Here is a 25,638-nt window from a genome sequence, read left to right on the forward strand (position 1 = left end):
TGACAAAAATGTCACTCAATCTGGGCCCTAATGATTAGAATATTACTAATTAGTTTAGCTGTTTTTATACAAAAGTTGAAATGCTCTTTATAGGGGGCTGTGCACTTTTGGCCAAAAAACCACCCCCTCCACACACCTCATTGATAACCTCCACACTACTCGAATCCAATTGTGTGTTCACCCCTCCCTAGGCTTGCTGTATTTCAAAAATAAAAATATTAAAATGGGGCACATTCGCGCATTGCACTGTATTACGTAAACCCCATAATATGGAAATTATATTGCCGTGAAGGCAAAATACAAACTATATGTTGAATTTGGTCGTGTTTGGATATTTAAAGTTCACAATTTATCCTGACTATATACATTTTCATAGAAAATGTGTCTACTGAACAAATGAAATATTTTTAAAAACTCACATTATGATGTATGAAATGATGATGTTCCCTCGCTTTCATTTTGGCCTTGAGAGTAGGAGACTAATTTTCCGCTTTGACAGATGTAATAAAACTGGTCACTTTCCCAGAAGTTAAAAAGACCATCAATGCAAGTTTGTGGTTCTTTGATTTAATATGGACCGTAATGTCAGACCTCCCACCACGGCCAATCCAAAACACAGCACTGTACATTGATCATATTGCAGTTTCATTGTCGTTCTCTTTAAATTTCTTAATAAAAGGAAACAGTGGGGCTGATTCAGACCCGGTTGCAAGCGCTGAGCACTCGCAACCGGGTCAGTGGTGGCCCACAGCACATGCGCACAACGGAGCCGGCTCCGTCGTGCGCATGCTCGAGACCCGGTTAGCGACGGGCAATCCGTCGCTCCGGGTCTCGCACCAAAGGGGGCGAGCTGTCGATGTTGAGTGACAGCTTGCCCCCTTTGGTGGGCGGGCCGGGGGGGATGGCTGCCCAAATGGAGGTGTTCCCATGAGAACGCCTGCCGTTTGGGGGCGGCCCCCCTGACATCACTCGTGATGTCAGTGGAGAGATTCCGGCTCTGTTAGAGCCGAAATTTCTCTGGGGCTTGTGGCCACGAGACCCTACCACAAGGGTCTCGTCGCAAGCCTGATGGTCGCGATGGTCTTGACCATCGCGACCATCATCATGGCCGTTCGCTATAGCTGTGGGTGGTCACCCACAGCTATGCGAGCGGCCAAGAGGCCGATCCCCAAAAAAAAAAGCCCGGCCCTGAGGTGGTGGTATTCCTAAATAGTTATAAATTAGAACTATCAGCTTAAATACAAAATAGGATTTAATATAAATGATGGGAGACAGTCTTTTGAGTAAAAAAACCAAAGACCAAGTTCAAATACAAGATATATATTTTTTTTAATCTCTTATTGCAGGGTAAGGGGTACATTTACTAAAGTGACAGTTTTAGAAGTGGAGATGTTGCCGATAGCAATCAATCAGATTCTAGCTATTATCTTCTAGAAGGTGCTAGTTACATGTTAATTAGAATCTGATTGGCTGCTATGGGCAACATCTCCACTTCTGAAAACTCTCACATGAGTAAATATACCCCTCAGATTCTGTCTGTTTAGTGACTGTGTCACTGCCACGGGCATCCTGGTTCACACACAGCACCTCAGTGACTCTCTTCTTTCTCTCAGACTACTCATTGAAGACAAGAGTAGACAGTGATAATTAATAAGGATGAAGACAAGTGCACTGATTTAATACAAAAGCCTAATAGGGCACTTAGGTTTCTCAAACTGTGGGGTCACTGCCTTGCTGCAGTCACAGTGCCTGGATCTGGGAAGAAGCAATCCTTCAAGAGCAACAGCTAGCCACAGAATGTCCGCACGCCGTGGCTAGCAGGAAGTAAAAGATGGTTGGCCGCCATTGATGTCATAACATGGGGCCAGCTGTCGGGGACCATGAGCATCCCAAAGCTCCCAATATGACCCTCTCCAGGAGGGACACAATGCTCTGGTCCTGGACTTCCCTGGTAATTTATGATTGGTGGAGGCTCTAGGGGTGGGGCTGCAGTACAGTCCAAAATTCAAATAGGGGAGTCACACCAACTGCCAGTGAATCCCAGCCAGTGATGTTTGGCAGCGTGTGAAATGGCAGTTGGTCTGGCTCCCCTATTTAAATATTGAACTGTGCTGCAGCCCCACCTCTTACCAGGGAAGTCCAGGACCAGAGCATTGTGTCACTCCTGGAGAGGGTCATGTTGGGAGGTATGGCATCCTACGTTCCAATGCATCCTCTTCCCTTCTTCCATCCTCACTGTGACAGCAGCCACCCTCCTCCACGAAACGTGGACATTTGGGCGTCCCAACGATTGTCGTCGGGACACCAAGCCCAATTCCGGTACATTCCCAGAAAAACCAGGACACATAGCATTTTAACAATGCTTTTTTAATGCCACAAATCTAGTGAGCCACATAGCTGAGAGCTATGCAGTTATTTAGATCAGCCTATTCCAAGTCAGGAGCAATGATCTGCTTGGCTTCTATGGTTACAGCCTGCGGGTGTCATACTGCTGGTTGTCTGCTGGGTGCATCTGAGAAACCCGCAAAAGCAGAGCGTTTGTCTGTTATTTTTAAATATAATGTTAGATTTAATTTAATTGTAAAGTTGTGTCCTTCTTGCCAATGTGGTTATGTGACCTTAGTGAACTTGAGGTTATTTTTATTTTTTAGATTTGAAAGGCTACAAGCATCACAAGAGGTTGTCTCCAGACTACACAATATATGTGTCATTTGGCCAGATTCTGTTCAAGCCTGTGGCAAAGGAACTTGTATTGGTGAAGGTGAGTCTGCTATTTACACTATTTTCCAGTTTAAGCTATTCGCAGGGAGATAATATTGTACTCCTGATTTTCCTGCTCGCCAGATTGAATTAAATAACTGCTATTAGCAGTATGTAACACCGATTTAAAGTGCAACTGAATTATATGTTTAATCACCATTTGCTAGTTACTTTTATATTTTGCAAATATTAATGGTAACATAATAGTTAATTAATAAATTAATTTAATCATTTTATGAATATACTGTACCGTTTTTTAGTCACGTATCTACAAGTAGAGCATACAGTGTAGCCTCAGTAAGCCATGCGGCGCGGGTGAGCCGCCAGGTTCCGTGCGTCTCGGCTTGCTTCGATTGTCTTTTTCGCCTAAAAATGCGTCTATGGGCCGCGGCCGATATTATCACACCCGCGATAATTTATAGCACTTTTATAGTGAGAAACAGGAGAAAAGTTTTCTCCATCTCAAACCTGGGGCGGGATGCACTAACATAGTGCAGTACTTACCGCCAGACACCGCATTCGTACTGATTGCATATGCACTAACATATGTGATCAGTACAGTAAAGGACAGTTCTTCCGATAAAAACTGTCCTTTGCGATCTGTGCCGCCCCGTGGACTTCCAGGTTTATGACCCAGGAGTCCATCTGCGCATGCGCAGAGTGACGCGGCGGACACGGGGCATGCTGGGAGGTATCCCTCATACCAGCACAATGCGGTAGAAGCCCATAGGCTTCTATAGGGTAACGCCAGCAAAAGCCGGCGTCACCCTCTGCACCAGAACTCTGGCGGCCACACTATGGTGCATATGTAAAGGGTTTTATTGCATTTTTCAGTTAGTGCATATCGCCCTGGAGAAAAAAAAATGCAAAATCCCTATTTTTGCCTAAAAATGTGGGAATTTCTTTCATAACCCTTTGGACACCCCCCTAATGATAAATTACCACAAAACTATTTTGTAAGTTGCGTACTTTGTTGAAAAACGACCGCGCAAATTTTTGATGAAAAAGAAAAAAAAGTTGAAAATGGGTTTCAAGTATTGGGTCTGGTTTTTGGGGGCCATATAGATGCGACAAATGTTTTAAACATTGCACGTGGCCGCATCAGGTGTTTCTTTAATCGGTCGATATTATCGCCGGCGATATTATGGCTGCTAATTGAATACGGCCCTTAGTCGCAATCGGATGTGACAAACCGTTTCATGAGACTGCACTGATTAATTTGACTCAGTCACACACAAATATAACAAGTGACGCATAGCTAAATAATCAGTGTTGTCTAGTGAAGCGGTTTGTCGTATCTGTTTGTGACTAAGGCGCATTTACTGTACAGCAATAACCAAAAATTTTGAGAATGACACAAATATTGGTTTTCACAAAGTTTGCTGCTTCAGTGTTTTTAGACCTTTTTGTCAGATGTTACTACTATGGTATACTGAAGTAAAATTACAAGTATTTCATAATTGTCAAAAGCTTTTATTGACGATTACATTAAGTTTATGCAAAGAGTCAATATTTGCAGTGATGACCCTTCTTTTTCAAGACCTCTGCAATTCATCCTGGCATACTGTCAATCAAATTCTGGGCCACATACTGACTGATGGCCGCCCATTCTTGCCTAATCAATGCTAGGAGTTTGTCAGAATTTGTGGGGTTTTGTTTGTACACCCGCCTCTTGAGGATTGACCACAAGTTCTCAATGGGATTAAGGTCTGGGGAGTTTCCTGGCTATGGACTCAAAATTTTGATGTTTTGTTCCCCGAGCCACTTAGTTATCACTTTTACCTTATGGCAAGGTGCTCTATCATGCTGGAAAAGGCATTGTTCATCACCAAACTGTATGGTTGGGAGAAGTTGCTCTTGGAGGTACCATTCTTTATTCATGGCTGTGTTCTTAGGCAAAATTGTGAGTGAGCCCACTCCCTTGGCTGAGAAGCAATCCCACACATGAATGGTCTCAGAATGCTTTACTCATGGCCGGCCCGACCATTACGCCGGGTACGCGGCCACGTAGAGTGCCACAAAAATTTCCATATCTCTAGTCGCTTTCCTGTTTGACAAAACAAGTTAGTGCCCTACAGGGAACTAGGGGCCCAATTCAGAGTTGTTAAACTCGGATGGTCGTTGGACTGTGCTTTCGCATGACCCGCACTGTGCATGTGCAGAACGAGTCCTGCGAGGTCGCACGCGGTGCCCCCAAGCTGCAGCATGATTGACATGCTGCGGCCGTTTGGGGGCAGGGTGTGTCGCTGCCTACGTTTCCAGCCCTGTTTTTCTCGGAGTGCCGAGGCCAGTGTCTGCGTCTTCTGACACAGTTATACTGGCCTCACAAGCGGGTACTCGATGGCCATTCTGAGTAGGCTTATCTGGGTACACACTGGCCGACATATTGACTGTTCAATTGAAGCTCGTGTGTGTGTCGGCCAGTGTGTACAGACGATATGTCTGTGAACGACGTCGTTCACAGACATATCACGACGGCTGTACAACACAGCCACTGGCAGATATATCTGCAGGTATATCTGCACATCGTGCTGTGTGTACGGGCAGTTATCTGACCGCTCGTACACTTGCTGCAGAGGCCGCCGCGACGTGATCCCCGGACAGTGGGACCCCCAGCCAGATGGCAGTGATGGTTGTTCACAGGGCCGGATTAAGGCCCAAATGGGCTTGGGGCTGAAATTGTTGAAGGAACTATACTGAGAAGGATAGGAGCTGTGATCATTGCTGTGTGGGAGTGGCCAGTGACATGTGTACACACCCCATAAACTATCAGCCCCACTGTCTCCCTAAATACATAAAAAATTGCATAATTTTGTGAAAAAGTGACCATCTCTGAATCAGGGCCTAAGTGTTTGTCATTGTCTTTTAAGCCATATTTAATTTGCTTTATCAGTGCTCAAAATTAAAGCTAATATATGCTCTAAAGTTAGGATTACCTGAGAGAGACTTATATTTTGCAATCAAGACTGTCACTGATTACAAGAAACCATGCACTGAGACAAAGATCCCTCAGTGGCTTTCAATGTCGTCATCAGTATGCTTCGCTTCAAAGACTCTCTCGCTTGTTTTGTATTACCCCATATACCATCTACGTCTGTTTAATTTGCTAAAGTGTTTATTGCAAAAGATGCCTCAAAGTCCACCTTTATTTGTAAATATCTCTATCAAGTCAATCCAAATCTCCTTCCTGAAGGCCTCTGGACATTGTTGGGTGGGAGAGAGAAGCACAGGATGACTTTTCTGGTGACACTGCTTCCAGACATTTCTTCAGACACCATCTTGGATGAGGCAGGTTCTTCTGCTGAGCTTAACCCAAAAGTTAGCTTGTGTTTTTGAAAGATACTAATTCAGCAAAATGCACAGGATTTCAATTACAAAGTGCACAGGTTGCGCACCATAAACTCTGTTGCGCACCATAAACTCTGTGTAGCACCTAGATGATACATCACATGGCATTTGTTGGAAATATATGTACCCTTGCACAAATCGAAACAAAACCAATACCCCATACAAATTGCACTACATAAATAACTTCAGTTCTGGGAGTGGTATAAAAGCATATAAAAGCAGGCCACATACATCCCCCTTATTCTTTAGATTTATTAGTGTTAAACTAACATACTGTAGTGATGACAACCATTATGGCTTCATGAAACTGCAGCTTATAAATGCACCAGGATCTTGTGACATCATTAAAGCATGAGGTATTTTTTCAACTTGAAATAGTTGAACAGCTGACTGCTTGCAGAAGCATGAAACGGTTTATTTTATAGAAGATCGTTTCCATGCTTATTGGTCATTTATTTGTATGGAGCTGGAGTACAGTGTATTAAGTTGGGGAAAGGGAACAGTGTGACGTTCTCTGGGCCCAATTCAGACCCGCTCGCTAGGCTGCGTTCGCACGTAGCCTGTCGATGTTTGAAAAGTGAGCATGTGTATAAGATGCAGTGCGCGTGCGCAAACTAGTTCATGCGATCGGGAAGCGTTCGCACGCTGTACATAGTCGCCTCGCTAGAATGAGTGGCAGGACGAGCCGTTTGTGGGTGGTGGCAGGGGATGATTGATGGAAATGGGAGTGTGGTGGTGCAAACGCAGGTGCGTGTGTGCGTCTTAACATCGTTTCAGAGGTGTGCATAATTAAGACGCAGTGTCATAATACACCTGGCATGGCTGAAATACACACTGAAGCACTCGCAGTGCTTGCGTTAGGGTATGGTCAGCCACAAGTGCTGTGTATGGGTCCGATGTTACCGATTGTTGCATACACTTCCTGGAAATGACGTGTATTACGAAGGGAAATTGAGCATCTAATAACAGGCTGGTGGTCGTCTATATACACACTGCGATCGTACGCCAAGACATAGTGGGCGTACTAATGTCGCCAGATTTGCATACTTTGGCACATGACGGCTGCGTGCGAACGCATCTAGCGAGCAGGTCTGAATCGGGCCCTCTATTCTTTACTAGCTTCTACCTACAGAGTAACTTTTCTTACCTGTAACAGTCATTATCTTACCTGTTTGTTTCCATTTTTACCTTGACATTTAGAGATCACAGTACTTGCATTAACTATGAGCACAGCAGTCATGAAGGGTTTAGAAATTGTCAGAGGATTTGGTCAGAGTTCTATTTTGTGCATCTTATCTGGTTCTGTAGTGGTGTCCATTATATTTAAGGCTAAATTATCTATTTATATAATGCGCAACACGAACGCATGCTTACCTTGAAGAACTTCCCCGGAGGTATCAGCACCATCAATATGAGAGCCTGCTGCCAGGGGGGACTTCAGAGTGTTTAGACTGGGCGGATGCAGCAGGTAGAGGTGTTTGGACCCTTGGGGGGGAGCAGCAGACAGAGGTGTCTGGACTGGGGGGGTGCAGCAGGCAGAGGTGCCTGGACTGGGGGGGGGGGGGCTTAGCAGGGTGTCTGGACTGCATTCCGGACTATAGATAGAAAGTATAAAGGTCGACAATGTCTAGAGATAGACACCAGATATTAGACAGTCAATAGGTCGACATGGCCAAAAGGTGGACATGAAAATAGTCGACAAAAAAACGGGCGACATATTATTATTTATTCTTTTTTATTGTTAGGCATTTACCAGAGGGTTAGGGTTAGGCACCAGGAGGGAGGGTTAGGCATTAGAAGGGCCGGTTAGGGTCAGGCACCTACCCCGACGGTTAGGGTTAGGCACCAGGAGGGAGGGTTAGGGTTAGGCACCAAGTGGACGGTTAGGATTTAGGGTGACGATGAGGGCTAAATAACAAAAAATATAATGTGTCGACCATATTTGTGTCGCACTGTTAAAAGACAAAAAAAAGTTTAATCCTAACTGGGAAATACATATCCTGATATACTCTTTTTTTACAGGTTTAGTGCACTGGAACTAATAGCTTTTATAGAAACATGTAACCACATTAAACAAAACACCATATCTATTATATAATGGCCTTAAACAGGACGTAATAGGGGATAGGAAAACTGGGTGGGGGTGGAAGGGTTTACAGAGAGAAAGGGGTTAGACAGGTAGAACTGGGGCTAGTAAGAAAGAAAGAAGCAAATATACACAACCTGGCGCCTAATCAAGTATAGACAAGGATTTATCTGTAATTAATTATTGCTGCAGCTTCCTAATAGAGGTAATTGCCACACCTCTTAGGCTAAAAAAAAAAGAAAAATAGAAATATAGGAAGCACTGCCAAATGGAAACTGTTCACATCAATCATTTTCAATACAGTTTAATACATAATAATATGGCCATATCATAAACACAGTAAAATACAATAAAATACACAAATGAGAAAAAAAAATATAAAAAATACAAAATAGATCAGGCTTAATATGAGCGTTTTGTTTATAGCATCAAAAACACAGTCAGAATCTTCACAAAGGTTTCAATATATATTGTAATACTCTACACTCCTTTAAAAATGTATCTCAATATGCACACTTTCCTTAATTTCCTTTTCTTCTAGGATGCAAAAATGAAGAAAAATAACCTCTCTATTAATTAGGTGGACAGTTCTCTGTATTGTATCCAATCCACACTTGGAGAATCTCAATCAGCTTTTATCCATAACTACTTTGTTTGGTTAGAAGAAATATATATAACAATGCTTTTGGTTCCTTAATAGGTGGAGGGAACTGATCATGGGTATATGTACGTTTGCAAGATCTTATTTATATCAGTCAATAGGGGAATCTCTCATGTACAGTATAGGTACATATCCTCTCATGCTGTTTAAATGGGATATAGATGTCCAGCCAGATGGTAATATCGCTGTTGCCCTTACACCAGCCTCTGTAGTATATGGTACTTAGCAGAGGTCTTGTAGCCAATCAAGTGATGATACTCACAAAAAGTTCTTAATATGATTTCTCACAGTGAGGCAGTTCAGCAGAGCGTCTTAATTGCTTGGAAGTGTGGAGGAAAAGGAGCCTGTAACACGTTTCCCCGCCTTGTGATATGTCTCCATATGAGCTAATAAAACAGTCAATTGAGGTTTAAATAACCTCACCAATGGACATGGAGTCATTCTGTCTGAGGAAGCTGCTGAACCATATCACAAGGAGGGGAAACGCGTTACTGGCTCCTTTTTCTCCACACTTCCATGCAATTAAGACGCTCTGCTGAATTGCCTCACTGTGAGAAATCACATTAAGAACTTTTTGTGAATATCATCACTTGATTGGCGACAATACCTTTGCTAAGTACCATATACTACAGAGGGCAACAGCGATATTGCCATCTGGCTGGGCATCTATATCCCATTTAAACAGCGTGGGTGAATATGTACCTATACATGAGAGATTCCCCTATTGAAGTGGACTAATATATATAAGATCTTGCAAACTTAAGGTGCCCACACACATACCGATGTCCTCACGATACGATTTTATGGCCAATTTCCTCATGAACTTTCACGGGAGCTCCCTTGCCGTCGTGTTCACGTTTTGGAGTTAAAAATGTCCAATCTGACTAAAGATCTATCTTGCAGCCAATGCATTGTATCCCAGATTGGCTAATCTGCCCTACAGCACGGCAGATCAGAAGATGTGATGTACGACGATCGGGGACGCGCATCGGCAACGTGCTCGTGAGTATAAACTCACGATTTGTACTTTTTTTTTACCCGATTCGTCGTCACGATTCATCGAAATCGGCCAAATCGTGTAAAATGTCGCTATGTGTGTGGGCACCTTTACATATGCCCATGATCAGTTCCCTCCAAATATTAAGGAACCAAAAGCATTGTTATATATATTTTTTCTAACCAAACAAAGTGGTTATGGATAAAAGCTGATTGAGATTCTCGAAGTGTGGATTGGATACAATACAGAGAACTGTCCACCTAATTAATAGAGAGGTTATTTTTCTTCATTTTTGCAACCTAGAAGAAAAGGAAATTAAGGAAAGTGTGCATATTGAGATACATGTTTAAAGGAGTATGGAGTATTACAATATATATTGAAACCTTTGTGAAGGTTCTGACTGTGTTTTTGCTGCTATAAACAAAACGCTCAGATTAAGCCTGATCTATTTTGTACTTTTTATAATTTTTTGGTCATTTGTGTATTTTATTGTATTTTACTGTGTTTATGATATGGCCATATTATGTATTAAACTGTATTGAAAACGATTGTTGTGAACAGTTTCAATTTGGCAGCGCTTCCTATATTTCTATTTTTCTTTTTTTAGAACTGGGGCTAGAATAGAGATAACAAAGGGGGTCATTCAGACCCGCTCGCGAGCGCAGGACGCTCGCAAGCGGGTCGATGTTGCCCCACTGCACATGCGCACGACGGAGGGAGCTCCGTCGTATGCATGCGCGAGACCCGGATAGCGACGGGCTCTCGGTCGCTCCGGGTCTCGCACCAAAGGGGGCGTGCTGTCGATGTTGATTGACAGCACGCCCCCTTTGGTGGGTGTGCCGGGGGCGTGACTGCCAGACGGAGGCGTTCCCATGGGAACGCCTACCGTCTGAAGCCGGCCCCACTGACATCACTAGTGATGTCAGTGGGAGTGATTTTGGCTCTGATAGAGCCAAAATCACTCCAGGGCTTGCGGCAGCCCAAAGGGCAGAAGACAGAGAGACAATGGACGACCGACCCGGTGAATGACTGGTCTACACTACTAGTATTACAGTATATCTGCAAAAAATTGTCATGTCTGCATAACAGTGGGAATTGTTCTTCAGACTGTTTTGGTTATTGAATTAAATTATTTTTAAATTTGTCTGGTAAGGGAACTTCATACGCCAAATCTATGAATATGATTCTTGAACCTCAATTTTAATTTTTTTATTTTATTTTTAGGAGTGTACCCTTTTTGTTTGCTTTTGAAAATGTAATGCAATTATACCATGTGCAGTAATTAGACAGATAGATAGATAATATGTGCATATAAATAGAGAAAACAATGATTGTTATTATTAGGAGTAGGTTTACAATGAACTAATTATAGCTCGTTACCTGTCTGTTGAATTTTTATCCTTTTCTGTTCTTTATTCCCATTTTAACATTTAACTACTTAGTTGTAGATCATGTACAATAAAATCACATTCTGCCCAGAAGTACAAAACCGAAGAAGCAATTCCCATTGTATAACATTTGTGGTCTGCTATATGAAACAAATTGTTGAATCTTATGACACCCCAAAAAGTCCACATTGATATTGACTCTTGTATATTTGATCAGACTTTATGGAATGTCATTTGCTATGTTCTACCATGGTTGCTATTATTTGAACTGTTATTCGTCCAGCTGTGATGATATGAGTTATAAATGTTTACTTACCAGATGCATGCACTTTGTATGTCCTGTGTTCAAGGAAAGGACAACAATTTAGTTCTTTTTGTAAATGTCCAGGCGACAGTACAGGAGAGTATTACAGAGAGTGCGGTCCATGTCTTGTGGTGTCAGTGAGGTATTCTTCTCAGTTCGGTCAGGCCCTTTTATACTATCTCAGGCTGCTTAAGTTTCACTTTCCTATTCCCCAGATCAGTTAGAATTTACCTCCATGGTCCATCCCCCAAATGTCCCAGCTAATGTTTTGTTTCGAGTCTATCTTTGCAAATGATTAAACAGCTATTTGTAGTTTATATATAACATTCTGTCACATTATATTGCTATTTATGCTCACTTCTAGTATATTTGCATTATGTGTCAGTAGTTTAGAAAAAGTAGCTGTGTAATATGGTAAGTGGACTGAATTCAGAAAGCGTGTGCTAATTGGCTGTTTATTTACAGGAAAGGATATATTTCTCAGTTGCATTAAACTGGAACTATTTGCTAATTACTAAGAATATATACATACTGACTTTCTTCTCAAATGATCTCTTTTACATCTGTAAAACGGAATATGTGATAGGCAAATGCCAAGTTTCCACTTCTTTTGCCTTTTATCAAAATATATTATGAAATATTTATATTCCCTATATTTTCCACGTACAATGCATATCATGTCTGGACAAATCCCCATAGTTAGGTAGCCAATGCACTTTACAAAATGACTGCTGAACCTTAACTTTTAGCAGCCATATATATTGTATTCTTGTTTCCTGACTCACTAAAAGTTCCCTCTGGCTAACAGCGCAGGCAAAGGGGAAGTGAAACGCACAAGTTCCTTATCACTTAATAAGGGGAGTTGTTTTACGCATTTTGCGTTGTGTTGCCTTTTTTATTCACCTATAATGAGGTACAAGATGCAGAGCTCAGTGCAGGATTAAAGGCAGGGTGGCCGGGCTGTGTGTCCCAAAGCACCCGCACATGGCTGCCCCCACACATATCAAAATAACTTGGAGGACGCCAGCCATTGGGGCACAATAATTAAGCCAGATCATGTGCCCCGCTTCCTGCACTTCAGGGTCACGGTCATCAACTGATAAAGATGCTGCGAGGTTGTCACAGTAGAGCAACTGGAAAGAGCTGCCAGGATCTCACAGCACAGAGCACATAGAAGTGGACAGTCGTTAAGTTGCAATACTCCAATTTCTGAATAATATTCCACTTACTGAATGCTGCCTGAGTTGGAGGCCGGGTGGGTGGGTGCTGGGTGCTTGCCAAAAATAGTACTACAATTGCTGAATAATACTTCAACTGCTTCTATATGCATGATATAATTGTTTAGAAAGCTCCCTCAATGTATTTATTAAACTGCCTCAATATCATTATAAATATACATTATGGTTGATGACTTTTACACCTTGTCCCCTGGTGTATATGGGTGTGGTATGATTTGCCAACAGTTATCAGATTGACACGAGGATGTCGACATCGTGAAACTGTCGACATTTTGACATGGTCAAACTGTTGACAGTGACCATGTCGACATTCATATCTACACAGATGATATGTCGGCACAAAGAACTGTCGACAAACTGTCCCTGGTGGCACAGTTGCCATTTACCTTCTCCCAGCGGCAGCAGCGGCTCCAGTGTCATCTTTCGGGCCTGGTGTCCATGTGACAGTCCCTTACAGCACGGACCTGTGATACTCCAGAGTTCTGGAAAGTTATCCCTAACCCTCCCCCTAGTGCCTAACCCCCACCCTCAACGCAGCCTAACCGTAACCTTCCACCGCACCCTAACTCAAAAACCCTACGGTGCCTAACCATCAGCATCCTCATCATGTCAACATTTCACATGGCGACAGTTCTTCATATGTCAAAACTGTGGACATATCAACATTCTGGGGATATTGACATGTTGCCTGTCAACAGTTTGAACCATGTTGACAATGTAGTGTTGCCATTATTATTATCATTATTATTAATATTAACATTAACAAGGTTACTGTCGACTTTCTGACCGGATACCACAATCGTACACATGCAAAGGAATTCCCACACTTCCTACCATTACTAATAATTTCATAATTAATTATATTAATTTTTGTAAGTTAGAGCTAATAAAGTGATGGACAACAGGTGGCCCATGGGCTATATGTGGCTCTCACAGTCTTGACCTATGTCGACCTTGTCCCTTCTTTAATGATATGTTATTTCAGAGAGACATCTCTTTCATTGACTAAATGTATTAATTAAACATGCTACTGAGCTTAAGAGTTAGATGGCCTTCCAATGCTTCCCCAGAAGTGTATTGGGTTGCCTGTCATTGATTTAATAGAACATGATGTGATGCTTGAAGTTACTAACTGGTCTATAATTTTATGACATTACACTGGCTTGAAGGCCACAAGTCTGTGGTATAATCATCAATAGACCTTGATTCTTATGTGTGGTTAGAAATCTCACATTTAATGTTTTGTGCTGAAGTATTTCTAAAGATTTATTTTTAACTACTTTTCAAATAATATAAAGACACCTTTTTCAGTTCAAAGAGTGAACACAGTGTTTGAATCTAGTAGGTTTTAATGGAGAGCAAAAGTGTATTGAGTTTAAGGTCAACAGGCTTCAACATAGTTTAATGACTGGCCAAACAGTTCTGCTTTGTTGAAGTTAGCATCTCTTGGGTCATTCTAGCTAGGTCGAGTGCTGCCTGGCAAGGGAGAACTGATTCAACTCTCCATGGCTTCTCTCTGGGGCTTCCTAATCAAGAGATATGTTATTAGTTTTATATATTGTATTTGTATGTCCCAGCCTCAGCTGTACTAGGTAATTTGAATCTGACTGCAGAGTATTCCATCTCCTGTGCCTGCTTTATTAATTATACTTATATGTAACTAGCTTATTCTTTACTGAATCCTTATGCTATTGTTTCTAATGCCTTATGATTTGTACTAGTTAAATTGTTATAAGGATTCTCTCAGTGTATTGACTGTAGTGAAGGTCTGATTTATTACTAGTCCTAGAAGTTTGGTATGTGTTCCTTGTTGACTTTAGCCATTTTTATTTGTAACTTTTTTGTGGAGGGCCAATGGGTGGTTTTCATTAATTAGTGTCCATGCTTCTCAATATAAGTGTGCGTTTCTAGCTGGATAGCTAGCTGGATGGTGCAGATTTTCAAAGTGCAGAATTTTTTAAGTGCATTAACTGTAGCGTTAGACCAGCGTTAAACCGAAGGAAAACAGAAGGAAGAAAATCTAAGACCCAACAAACAACAAACCTCAATAGTCTAAAAAATTAGGACTGTTAAACCAGGATTCCCTGTTCAATCAAGACAAAAACTACAGCTCTAAAAACTACAGCTCTATTGCTATTAATAATGCTGGCTTTCTGATACTCTCATACATCTCAAGGCTTATTGTCCTTGTCCCCATGTCAGTTTACATCTTTCCTCTTTGAAACACTGTCCTTTATCTTAACTCTCTTGCCTAGCCTCACATCCTCTATCTGCTTAAAATCTGCGTTATTATTCAAATACTGCACACATTACATTCACACTTATAATCCTCTCAATAACAAACTTGTTTATCAACATACATATTTACCATCACTGTTCTTTCACTTGCATTTCTACAAATCTCTTGGACTCATATTTCATTTACATTTCTAAAAATCATTCCTCTTGTTTAATTCTAAAACACCATGGCAAAGTTTTCTTTAACTCTCTCCTTCAATCAGTTTCTACATTATCCTCTGTTCTGCCCCCTGCTTCCACCTTTATCCTTTCCCCCTTATCTCTTCCACCTCCTCCTCCCCTTCTCCCCCCTCCTCTGTCTGCCTACTCTTCCCTCCTCTCCCACTACTCCACTTTCTTCCTGTTCTACCACCTGTTCTGGCCACCATTACTAAGCGGAACATTGAGGCTATTGACACTGTTGCTTTTTTCTCCCTGCTAGACTTTCTTCTCTCCCCTATCCTTTCTCTCTCCTGTCCTGAACAAGCTACTTCCCTGTACAATTCCTCCCTTACTTCTGCTCTTGACTCTGTTGCTCCGGCAACAACTACTCACCCTCGCAGTTCCACACCACAACCCTGGCATTCCAAATGCACCAGGTACATGCAAAAGTGTTCAAGAATTGCCGAGCGTCAGTGGAGAAAATCACGCTCTAAGGCTGACTTCCTCCATTTCAAATTTATTCTCTCATCCTACAGTGCTGCCCTGTCCCTCTCTAAACAAACATATTTCAAGAACCGCATCTTCTCCCCAGTCCTCAAACCCCTGGCATCTCTTTGCCACTTTCAACTCCCTCCTCTGCCCTTCCCCTCCTCGCCTTCCCTCCTCACTCTCAGCTCTTGCCTTTGCCACCTACTTTACATCTAAAATTGACTCCATACGTAAGGACATCATATCCCATCAGACCCTCAGCACTCCTCCCCCTCCTTTCCCTAACCACCCCTCCAATTCTGCCTCACCAACCCTGACATCCTTCTCCCCTGTTTCTGGAGAGGAAGTCATGGCCCTAAACAGGTCCTCCCCTCCTTCCACCTCCCCTCTTGAACCTATCCCTTCCCGTCTCCTCTGTTACCTGTCTCCTTCTGTCTGTTCCCATCTTGCTCACCTACTTAATCTCTCCCTATCATCTGTCACTGTCCCTTCTGCATTCAAACATGCCCTTGTCTCCCACATTCTTAAAAAACCTACCCTTGATCCTAACATACTTTCCAACTACCGACCCATCTCTCTTCTCCCTTTTGCTTCCAAACTACATGAGCGTATTGTTTACAACCGCCTTACCACCTTCCTTTCCTCCCACTCCCTCCTTGACTCATTTCAATCTGGCTTCCGTTCTTTCCACTCCACTGAAACTTCCCTCACGAAAGTCAGCAATGACCTCCTTGCTGCCAAATCCAAGGGCCACTACTCTCTGCTCATTCACCTTGACCTCTCTGCTGCATTTGACACTGTAGACCACCCTCTCTTCCTGCAAATCCTTCACTCTTTTGGTTTACGTGGCACTGCCCTCTCCTGGCTTTCCTTCTAGTTCCTTGATCGTTCCTTTTCTGTTTCCTCTCATGACTCCTCTTCCCCCCCCACTTCCACTAACAGTAGGAGTTCCCCAAGGTTCTGTTCTTGGACCTCTCCTTTTCTCCCTATACACATCCTCTTTAGGTGAACTCATTAACTCCTTTGACCTTCAATATCATCTCTATGCTGATGATACTCAAATTTACCTTTCCACCCCTGAGCTCTCCCCCTCGCTCCTTACCCGTATCTCCAATTGTCTCTCTGATGTCTCTTCATGGATGTCCCAGCGCTTTCTTAAACATTACATGTCTAAGACTAAGCTGATCATCTTCCCACCCTCTTCCACTACCTCACTTCCCACAATTTCATTATCTATTGAAGGCACAACTATCTCCTCTAGCCCCAAAGTGCGCTGCCTTGTAGTTATCCTAGACTCCTCCCTCCATTTAAACCACACATTCAGCACCTCTCGCAATCCTGCCGTCTCCACCTAAATAATATCTCCAGGATTAGACTCTTCCTCACCCAGGAAGCCACTAAAACCCTCATCCACTCACTGGTCATCTCCAGATTGGACTACTGCAACCTTCTCCTAGCTGGCCTCCCAGTCTCTCACCTCTCTCCACTACAATCAGTTCTCAATGCTGCTGCTCGGCTCATATTAATCTCCAGACTTTCTACATCTGCTTCCCCTCTCCTTCAAGCCCTACACTGGCTCCCCTTCCCCTTCAGATGCCAATTCAAGGTTCTTACACTCACCTACAAAGCCCTCACCAAATCCTTTCCCACATACATTTCTGACCTTCTCTCCCCTCACACTCCCGCCCATCAACTTCACTCATCTAATGCTCATCTAACGCCTCTCTTGCCAACTGATTACTTCCTCCCACTCCCTCATCCAAGATTTTGCCCGTGCTGCTCCCTACCTTTGGAATGTTCTCCCTCTCTCTATCAGACTCTCTACCTCTCTACAAATCTTCAAACGGGCTCTCAAGACCCACTACTTCATCAAGACCTTCCAGCTCTCATCCTAACCCACCTCATGCTCTTTCCTCAATATCTTCCCCTTGTGTGTCACGCCTGTCTGTCTGCCCTCCCCTTTAGAATATAAGCTCTCCTGAGCAGGGACCTCTTCCCTCATGTGCTTCTCTTTAAATTTTCTTTGACTCTTTTCTCACAATTAGGGCACCTAACACATGACTGGCAACTCCCTGCTGCTTATTGTGAGTGTCTAACTGCTATTGCAGCAAAGTATATAAATTGTGTCCTTGTCCTGCACTGTAATGTACTGCAAGTTACTTGTTTCTTGTTCACTTGTTAGTTCTATGTACTATGTAAGGTGCTGCAGAACACTTGTGGCGCCATATAAATAAAGGATAATAATAATAATAATATTGCCTCACAAGGTATGTGTAATATGGCATGGTTCCCGACCTTAACACTGCTCCAGGGATAGCCATTGCCAAATGATGGCAGTACGCACAACCAGGGGTGTTTTTAAGAGAGGAGGGGGCCCGAGTGCAGCCTCAGTTTGAGCCCTCTTCTCTCTGTCAGTGCATTGAGCACTGTAGATTGTGGCTTCATGCCAGAATCTACTTCGGATGTGTGGGTCTTCGGGAAAATGGTGCCCGTGCCTATTTTCCCAGGGACATCTTTTCTGCGCATGCGCAGATCACTGGGAAAATGGCCACCGCCATTAATGAAATAAAGTAAAATGCCATATTCCAAATCACTGCATATGGAATTTTACTTTATTTCATTAAGAAATTACAACACGTTGGACTTTCTGTTATCTTTTTCATATTATCCCCACTGGAACGGAGTGAATCATCAATAATACAAGCAAAGTACAACCTAAGGACTTTGCTCACTTAATAAGGGACGTATTGAAATATATTGCGTGTATGATTGTTTTTTATATATACCAACATTGCACCAATCCTGTAGGGACAGTCTCTAATGTCTATTTTTCTGACTCATGCATTAGGTTATGTTTTTAATTCTGTTACACATATGTTTTTTATTATCCTTTTCACCTTTTGTGTATGACAGAATATCTTAGTGACCACAAATATTTTACTGATTGGCTGGTAAACACCCTTACAGTATATTCAGCGCTCAATACAATCCTGCCATTTATATAATCCACCTTTATTAATACAGCTGTGTCCTCCCATCCTTTTTGCTCTATATGGCGTGAGACACCTGGCACAATTTAGTTGCTCGTGGGTAGTAATTCTTCATCCTTCGCCGATATGTCTTATGTTAGTGTCTGTGTCACATCGTAGCAGCATCCAAAGTGTTTTATAGTATATTGGATGCTTAGGATTAGTATTTCTGTTGTAATGGAGTTGGTATAAAGTCGCAGATTGAGCACAAAGAGGCATGACACTGATCACTCGTATCAATCCTAGCTCTTTTGGCTTTTATCCCAGGCTAACGTCCAGGTCGCACATCTCTGCTGCATGCGGTGCCAACAGCACTGTCCAGGATACTTGTACATTGTACTTTTGTGGCGTTAGTGATGCAACTAAGACATATATTTGGATCAAAACTGTGCAGCAGACGCGGTTTCAATGCTTAATCTGTGGCACGCCAAAGGGGATCCATTTGGCGTGATTTGAGAATAGGTTCATACAGTACGGTTAGATCATCAATGCAGCACAAGCCAGAATGTGTGTTTTGTACTAACAGATTGTTGGATAAACTGCTTTACATAATTAATTAAATAAATCATGCTTAAATCAATCAATTAACACGATTCTATCCAATACAGGTCCAATATTTCCACTCAGAACCATTAGGTGTGTGCAGGGTAGTAACTATAGCAAGTAGAACCAACCAGCATGAATGGCTTCTTTTTATAAGGACCTCAAGAAACATATTTCAATTGCATATTTCTTCGCACAGGAATAGGGTGGGCACAGGAAGGCCACGCTCCCTGATTAGTCCTGTTTTTGGGGAGTGTCTGCATGTCACACCCCCGTTGTCGTCACACTGGGGGCTTGCCACCTCTCCTCCACTCGTTGACACTATTCATAGGGGTGACACCAAAATAGCAGAGCAGCTCTGCTATTTTGGTGTCACCCCCTCGAAGGTTAACACTCGGTGCGGCCCGCACCCCCTTAGTGAAGCCACTGGTGAGACTAATTGTAGCCACTGTGTTTTTGGACTGAAATGATGACATTGGGCACACGAGCATTGCTATCTGGCCGTTGGCTCAGAATTCCTGTTTGTGCAGCCACTAATGTATTGTCATAAACAAAATCCCCCTAAAAACTGCTGGAAATCGATAAGATATGTTGATTCAGTTGTCATATGGTCACTGTCGTCATATGGTCACTGTCGTCATATGGTCACTGTCGTCATGTGGTCACTGTCGTCATATGGTCACTGTCGTCAGATGGTCAATGTTATCACCAAACAACTGTGACCTGATAAAGGAGCTACAGGAGGCTCAGACCTTCTTATTCATTGTAATTTCAAAACTGCTCTTGTTGTGACTTACTGTCACTACTGTATATAAGTACTGTTAAATTACAGCACGACCATTTTTATTTTACATACTATAGCACGTAATAGCTTCCTTTGTATTTTATCCTTAGTAACAATTTTCTTTTCCTTTTTTTTCTAGCTTGTTCCTAATTTCTGCACATTCTGGCACCAGACTGCACAGCGGGAGGGAGCTTCATCATTACACACAGAGCTGGTCAGCCTACAGATCTCTAATGGGAGCTCCTTCAACAGTTATGACCTCGATGGACCATGCCTCATGGATCTTGACTTTAGCTGCTTGTATTAAGTCACAAAGAAGTAGATTTATGTGGTCATATTTGGAAAATCCTGGTTTAACTAGATAGCAAAGAGCTGATAATGGATATAAAACATATGCATATATTCTGACTACTAACTATGAAGTACATAGTAGATGTTATTGGCTTCTTAGTAATGATCAGTAACTTGTACACATAGATCATGTAGGTTTTCACATCATAAATCACAATTTAGAAAACAGAATTGTGGTTTTTATTTTGTGAAATTCCTATATTTCATTACTTTGGGAGATACAGTTTATGTAAAATATATGGCAGGGACTACTGATAAACTCATTCTGTATAGTTCTGTTGCATCTTTGATCGTACTACTTCACATATATACTATATATATATATATATATAACCCTAGGTATGGTGGGCTCAGAATGTTATGGATTCTATGGCCCATTGTATCTCAGGACTGGTTCATGTTAAAGTTTACCACTTGAGGGTTTACCAGGTATTTGAATGAAAACTTTGGATCATGATAAATAATTATACCGATAACCCAGCTGCTTTTAAAACTGAATAACCATGGAAAATATTAATGTCCATTTGTTTCCATAATTCAGAAATCATCAGCTATATTCAGCTGCCATCTGTGTTACATGCAAGACTACTCTTTTGTACAATGCTCAATGAACTCATGGTGTATGAATGGTTTTCACTTAAATCATACATGTACCTTTAAGCAAAGGAACTGTCTTTTGCAAAGTAGTGTTTACATATTGTAAATATAGACAACTTGCTGAGTTTGCACATGTCCAGTGTTTGTTATTTCACTGGACACTAGAAAAGAAAATGTATATCCAGGCTTTTGTTCTAGGTCAGAATAAATCCAGGATGTATTTATAGTAAGTGCTCATTTTCTGACTCTCCCATACAAGTGGATGAGTAAGTTATAGAATACAATGGGCCAGGCAGTCAGTACCTACAGAAGGCTCACCAGCTACAGTGGAACTGCAAGTCCCAGCTTGCCATTACAGCCTTTGGCATTCTCTGAGTTGCCTATGAAACATGGATGAAGATGTGGAATCCCACTTTGAAAAATATACACACATGTTCTATTTATCATTTTAGTTCAATCTGTTCTTCACTAAAATCGTGTAGTCTTTAGCTATTGTCTACTGGACCAAAGTAAGTAGTACTTAAGTACAAGCAATAACTTAAAAAATAATTAGCATTTACATGGCATTTATACATGTAGTTTGTATGATGATGTCATGTTGCGATGTGAGAATTTTGGTTTTCTTATTCCATCACACAAAGGTCAAGTCCTTTCTAATTCCGTATGCAGAATTCATCATCTGGAGCAGTACAAAACCACAGACAAGTACCTTTATGTCATTAATGACAAAATAATGCTTTTACAGACTATGGGAGAAAAATGGCAAACATTTTAAGGAATGGCTGCTATGGGCGACTTCTCCACTCGTCCAGTCAGCTTCTACCTATCATTTTATAGACTGCACTTAGGCTATCTAGAAGCTGGTTGTTTGCTCTGGGAAATTTCAGCACTTGCTCACTTCTCCGCTCTTTAGGAAGCTTGATACATTTCTCCCTATGTCCCTTATAGCCTGAGCTATAATTTATTGTATTAGGGGTCTGATTCAGCACAGATCGTAGGTCTACAATCGCATGCACCCGCTCGCTGCGAAAGTATGCAAATGAATGCGACTGCAGCTCTATACCAAGACGCCCCTAGCTTATAAAGCCGCCCACTTCCCATTACATACATCTGCAAGTCAGAGAAAACATCTGTAACATCGAGTAAGATTGGACCCATACGCAGAGTTGTGGTTGAGCTTGACATGCCTCGCAAGCTGCAAAGCTTCCTGTCGCCATGTAGAGCTCTGGCTGCGTATGCCGTCGCTGGGGCTTAATTATGTACGCCCCTGTAACGGCTTTCAAACGGACAGGCACGCCTGCATTCATTTGACCACCCCCCTCTCCACCCCCAAACGGCACTTGCTGTTGATCATTTCCTTGTGTCTCTGCGTATCCACTGCATTCGCATTTACGCTCACAGTGGCTGGTCCGCGCACTGCGGTGAATACGCATGCGCGGAACACAAACATTGACCGTGTGCATGCGAACACAGACCAAGCTGAATCAGGCCCTATATCCACAGATTTGAATTGACATGACGTTGTAATGTCACAGTCCTAGGGACACCACATGGCTGGTGAAAATGGGACTTTGATGTAGTTATTAGGGCGCAGAGACAGAGCCAGTGTATTATTCCAGAAGAGGTGGCACCTGAACCATGCAGATCCAGATAGCTACAGAGAATTTGTAAAAATAGTTTATATTTTTGGCAAATTAAACACAAACAACTTTTAAATAAGATCATAAAACTAATAATTAGGATGCAAAGCAAGACACAACATTGATTCTAGTTTTTAAATTACAATTTAATACCAGCTAGGCAATGAAATTGCTTTATTTAATTGTCCAAATGTAGTTGTATTAGTTATAAACTTACTTTCAATCTGTTAATTTGTTTGTGGTATTACCCTTTTAGAGCATATGGATGATTTCATTGCTCCTTGGCTTCGCATTAATTTACTATACATATTACATATAGCATGGTCTCAAGGACCTATCGATCAGGCATATATCACTTGCATGAGAAATGATAATGGAGGCAGCCATTTAGTGGGTAGATCGGACAGGCACACTCACTTGTGTGACATCACATGGTTGGGGAATGATGATCTCCTTGTGTGATGTCATTGAGTGGGTGGGCTGATACAATGTATGTGGGCCAAATTATGCCTATATGAAAACTTTTCTTCTTAAACAAATTTTGTTTTTCATAGCACTTATTAAGCAATTTATATATCATGTGCTTTTTACTAATGTATCATTTACCAATTAATTTTTTCTTAATAGGTAGAGTGTTAAGGGGCCTATCCATTAGCAGATAAATTTGAACGATGAACGATATATCGTTCAGTCGTTTAATTTATCTGTCATAGCTAGGCCCTGAACGATGACAGATGCGCACTCTCGCGGCCGACAAATTGTGTCTTTCGTCTCTCCAACATGTTGGACAATTATCGCTTATCGCTGACAGATATTAGAAATATCTGAAAGAAATATCTGTCAGTTTATAAGCGGTGAACGACAAACAATATTTTTAATGAAAATTAATAGAAACATACAAAAAAATCCACTCCCTGAATGATGTCATGCAATATTGTTCGTCGTTGACAGATATCTGTCACCACAGCCCCAGGAATTTTGAAGGGATAAATCTTTTATCTTTCATCGTAGAGAAAGATCTGCTAATGGATAGGCCCCCTTACTTAGATATCCATTTGCATATTATTAAATGGAATGGTTGAAAAGTTAAATTTGCAATACTACAGAGCTCAAAATATAACATTTCTTTTCCATGTCCAATTGATGTACTGTAAATAAAACACTGAAATTGCTAAAACTAACTAAATAAAAAAAAAAAAATGTATTGTCTGTCTCAAATATGACCCTCCGTATAGAACAAATAGAAAATGTTTAATTTGTTGCTTAGAATCGTAAGGTAATCTGTTACATATTTATATGTATATTTCTGTATCTGTAATAATCATTTGAAGGACAGATTTCTGTATAGTTTGTTTGTATGCAATTAATGAAGTCACATTTAATAAAATATAATGATTATAGAAAACAGTGCTTTTTGTTTTGAAATCCTGGTTTCTTAAGTCTTCAAATATAGTGTGCCATACATAATATTGGCCAGTGTTGCACAAGCTATGTTGAAGGTATGTCATAGGTAGCTGTGGCTGATCAGGCATTGATGAACTGTAAAGCATTCTGGGGGCTATTCATGTAGATGTGGGGTGGTGAATTGTTACTTACCACTATAGATCGCATCAGTTCTATTGCGATCTATAGCTTAGATAAGTAGCAATTCATGTATACTTACCTGCTTGGAGAAGTGATGCGGTAAATCCCAGAGCAGCGGTCCGGTGTTCTCCTTTTTTTCAGTGACTGTTCGTTTCTTTTCCCTTCTCCTGCTCATGCGCAGGTTCATCTTTGCGGTGTGTGTGTGGGGGGGTAGATAGGGGCAGGGAGGGGGAGCACTGGCTGGGGCAACCAGGAGGAGGTGACCCGGCATATGCATATGATGGGGTCACCTAGTGGCTACTGGTGCTGTAGGAGGGGGCACTGGGTCACCTAGCGGCAACTGGTGCTGTAGGAGGAGGCACTGGGGTAGCAGGCGCCCAGCAGTCGGGGAAGTGACCTGCCAGGTCACCTTAATAATAATAATGTCGGGGGCAAAGTGGATGGCCGTGCAGGCAGGAGGGCACCGGGCGGGTAGCAGTGTGAAGTAACCCAGCATATACAGGGTCACTTAATCTATACACAGCGCAGCAGCGGGGGTGGGGGCCGGCCGTGGGGGAGAGGGGGCAGCATTGTGAAGTGACTCAGCATATGGGTGGTGACCCGGAAAATGCATATGTCGGGTCACCTTACTGATGACGGCAGGGGTAGGGGCACACTGGGGCAGTTAGGAGGAGGTGATCCGACATATGCGTTTGTTGGGTCACCTTATATAGCGGGGGTAGAGGCAGAGTGAGAGCACACACTTGGGCAGCAGGCAGCACGGAGAAGGTTGCCCGGCATATGCATATGTCGGTTCACCTTACTATAGAGAGGGCACTGGGCAGAGCAGGGCAGCATGGAGGAGGTGACCCGGCATATACCAGGGCTTCTCTCTTTGGCTGCTGCAGCTGAAGGAGGTGTGGAGAGCAGGGAGAAGGCAGGGAGATAGCTGTCTTCCCTGCTCTTCTCCCCTCAGGAGGCTCATTACGCCATCCTGAGATAGAGAAACATTTTTTAGAGGCGAAATGAAGAGCTAAGCTTTTCGTGCATCTATAAATGACTCTCCCCATACTAATGTATGGGGAAGCGATATCTTAACTAATCAGGGGAACCGCTGGAGACATCTGATATTTCTCCATGGTGACCCCTTCTATGAATAAGGAGAAGCAGTGAAAATCCCTGTTATCAGTGATAAAGTGCTCTTCGCTGCTACATGAATAGACCCCTCTGTAGCTTGCAAAGTCACAGAGCTCGATCCTATGAGGTGAGAAGGGGGCAACTTGCCGTTGCAACACCATAGAAACTACGGCTCCACAACTCACCTCCCTTGCAGCCTGATCTTACAGATTTTTGTACGCAGACTTACGGGGCTGTAGAAAAAAATCAGTGAGTACGGAGGAACCATAAGTGCAGCTAATAGG

The 25,638-nt window shown here is 42.3% G+C and overlaps 1 protein-coding gene across 1 annotated transcript in view; it reads left to right on the forward strand.

The window, feature by feature from the left end:
• The window catches only part of IRF7 (interferon regulatory factor 7), a 62,044-nt gene extending 38,022 nt beyond the window's left edge, over positions 1-24,022 (forward strand). The window contains exons 11-12 of the mRNA XM_088471055.1: positions 2,652-2,761; positions 20,206-24,022. Coding sequence (XP_088327181.1) covers positions 2,652-2,761; positions 20,206-20,373 — 278 coding nt within the window. The 3' untranslated portion in view covers positions 20,374-24,022. The remainder of the gene's footprint in view (positions 1-2,651; positions 2,762-20,205) is intronic.
• The last annotated feature ends 1,616 nt before the right edge of the window (positions 24,023-25,638 follow it).

The sequence above is a fragment of the Taudactylus pleione genome, unplaced genomic scaffold (genome assembly GCF_031769625.1).
Source record: "Taudactylus pleione unplaced genomic scaffold, aTauple2 ptg000109l, whole genome shotgun sequence".
In the NCBI taxonomy this organism is placed as follows: Eukaryota; Metazoa; Chordata; class Amphibia; order Anura; family Myobatrachidae; genus Taudactylus; species Taudactylus pleione.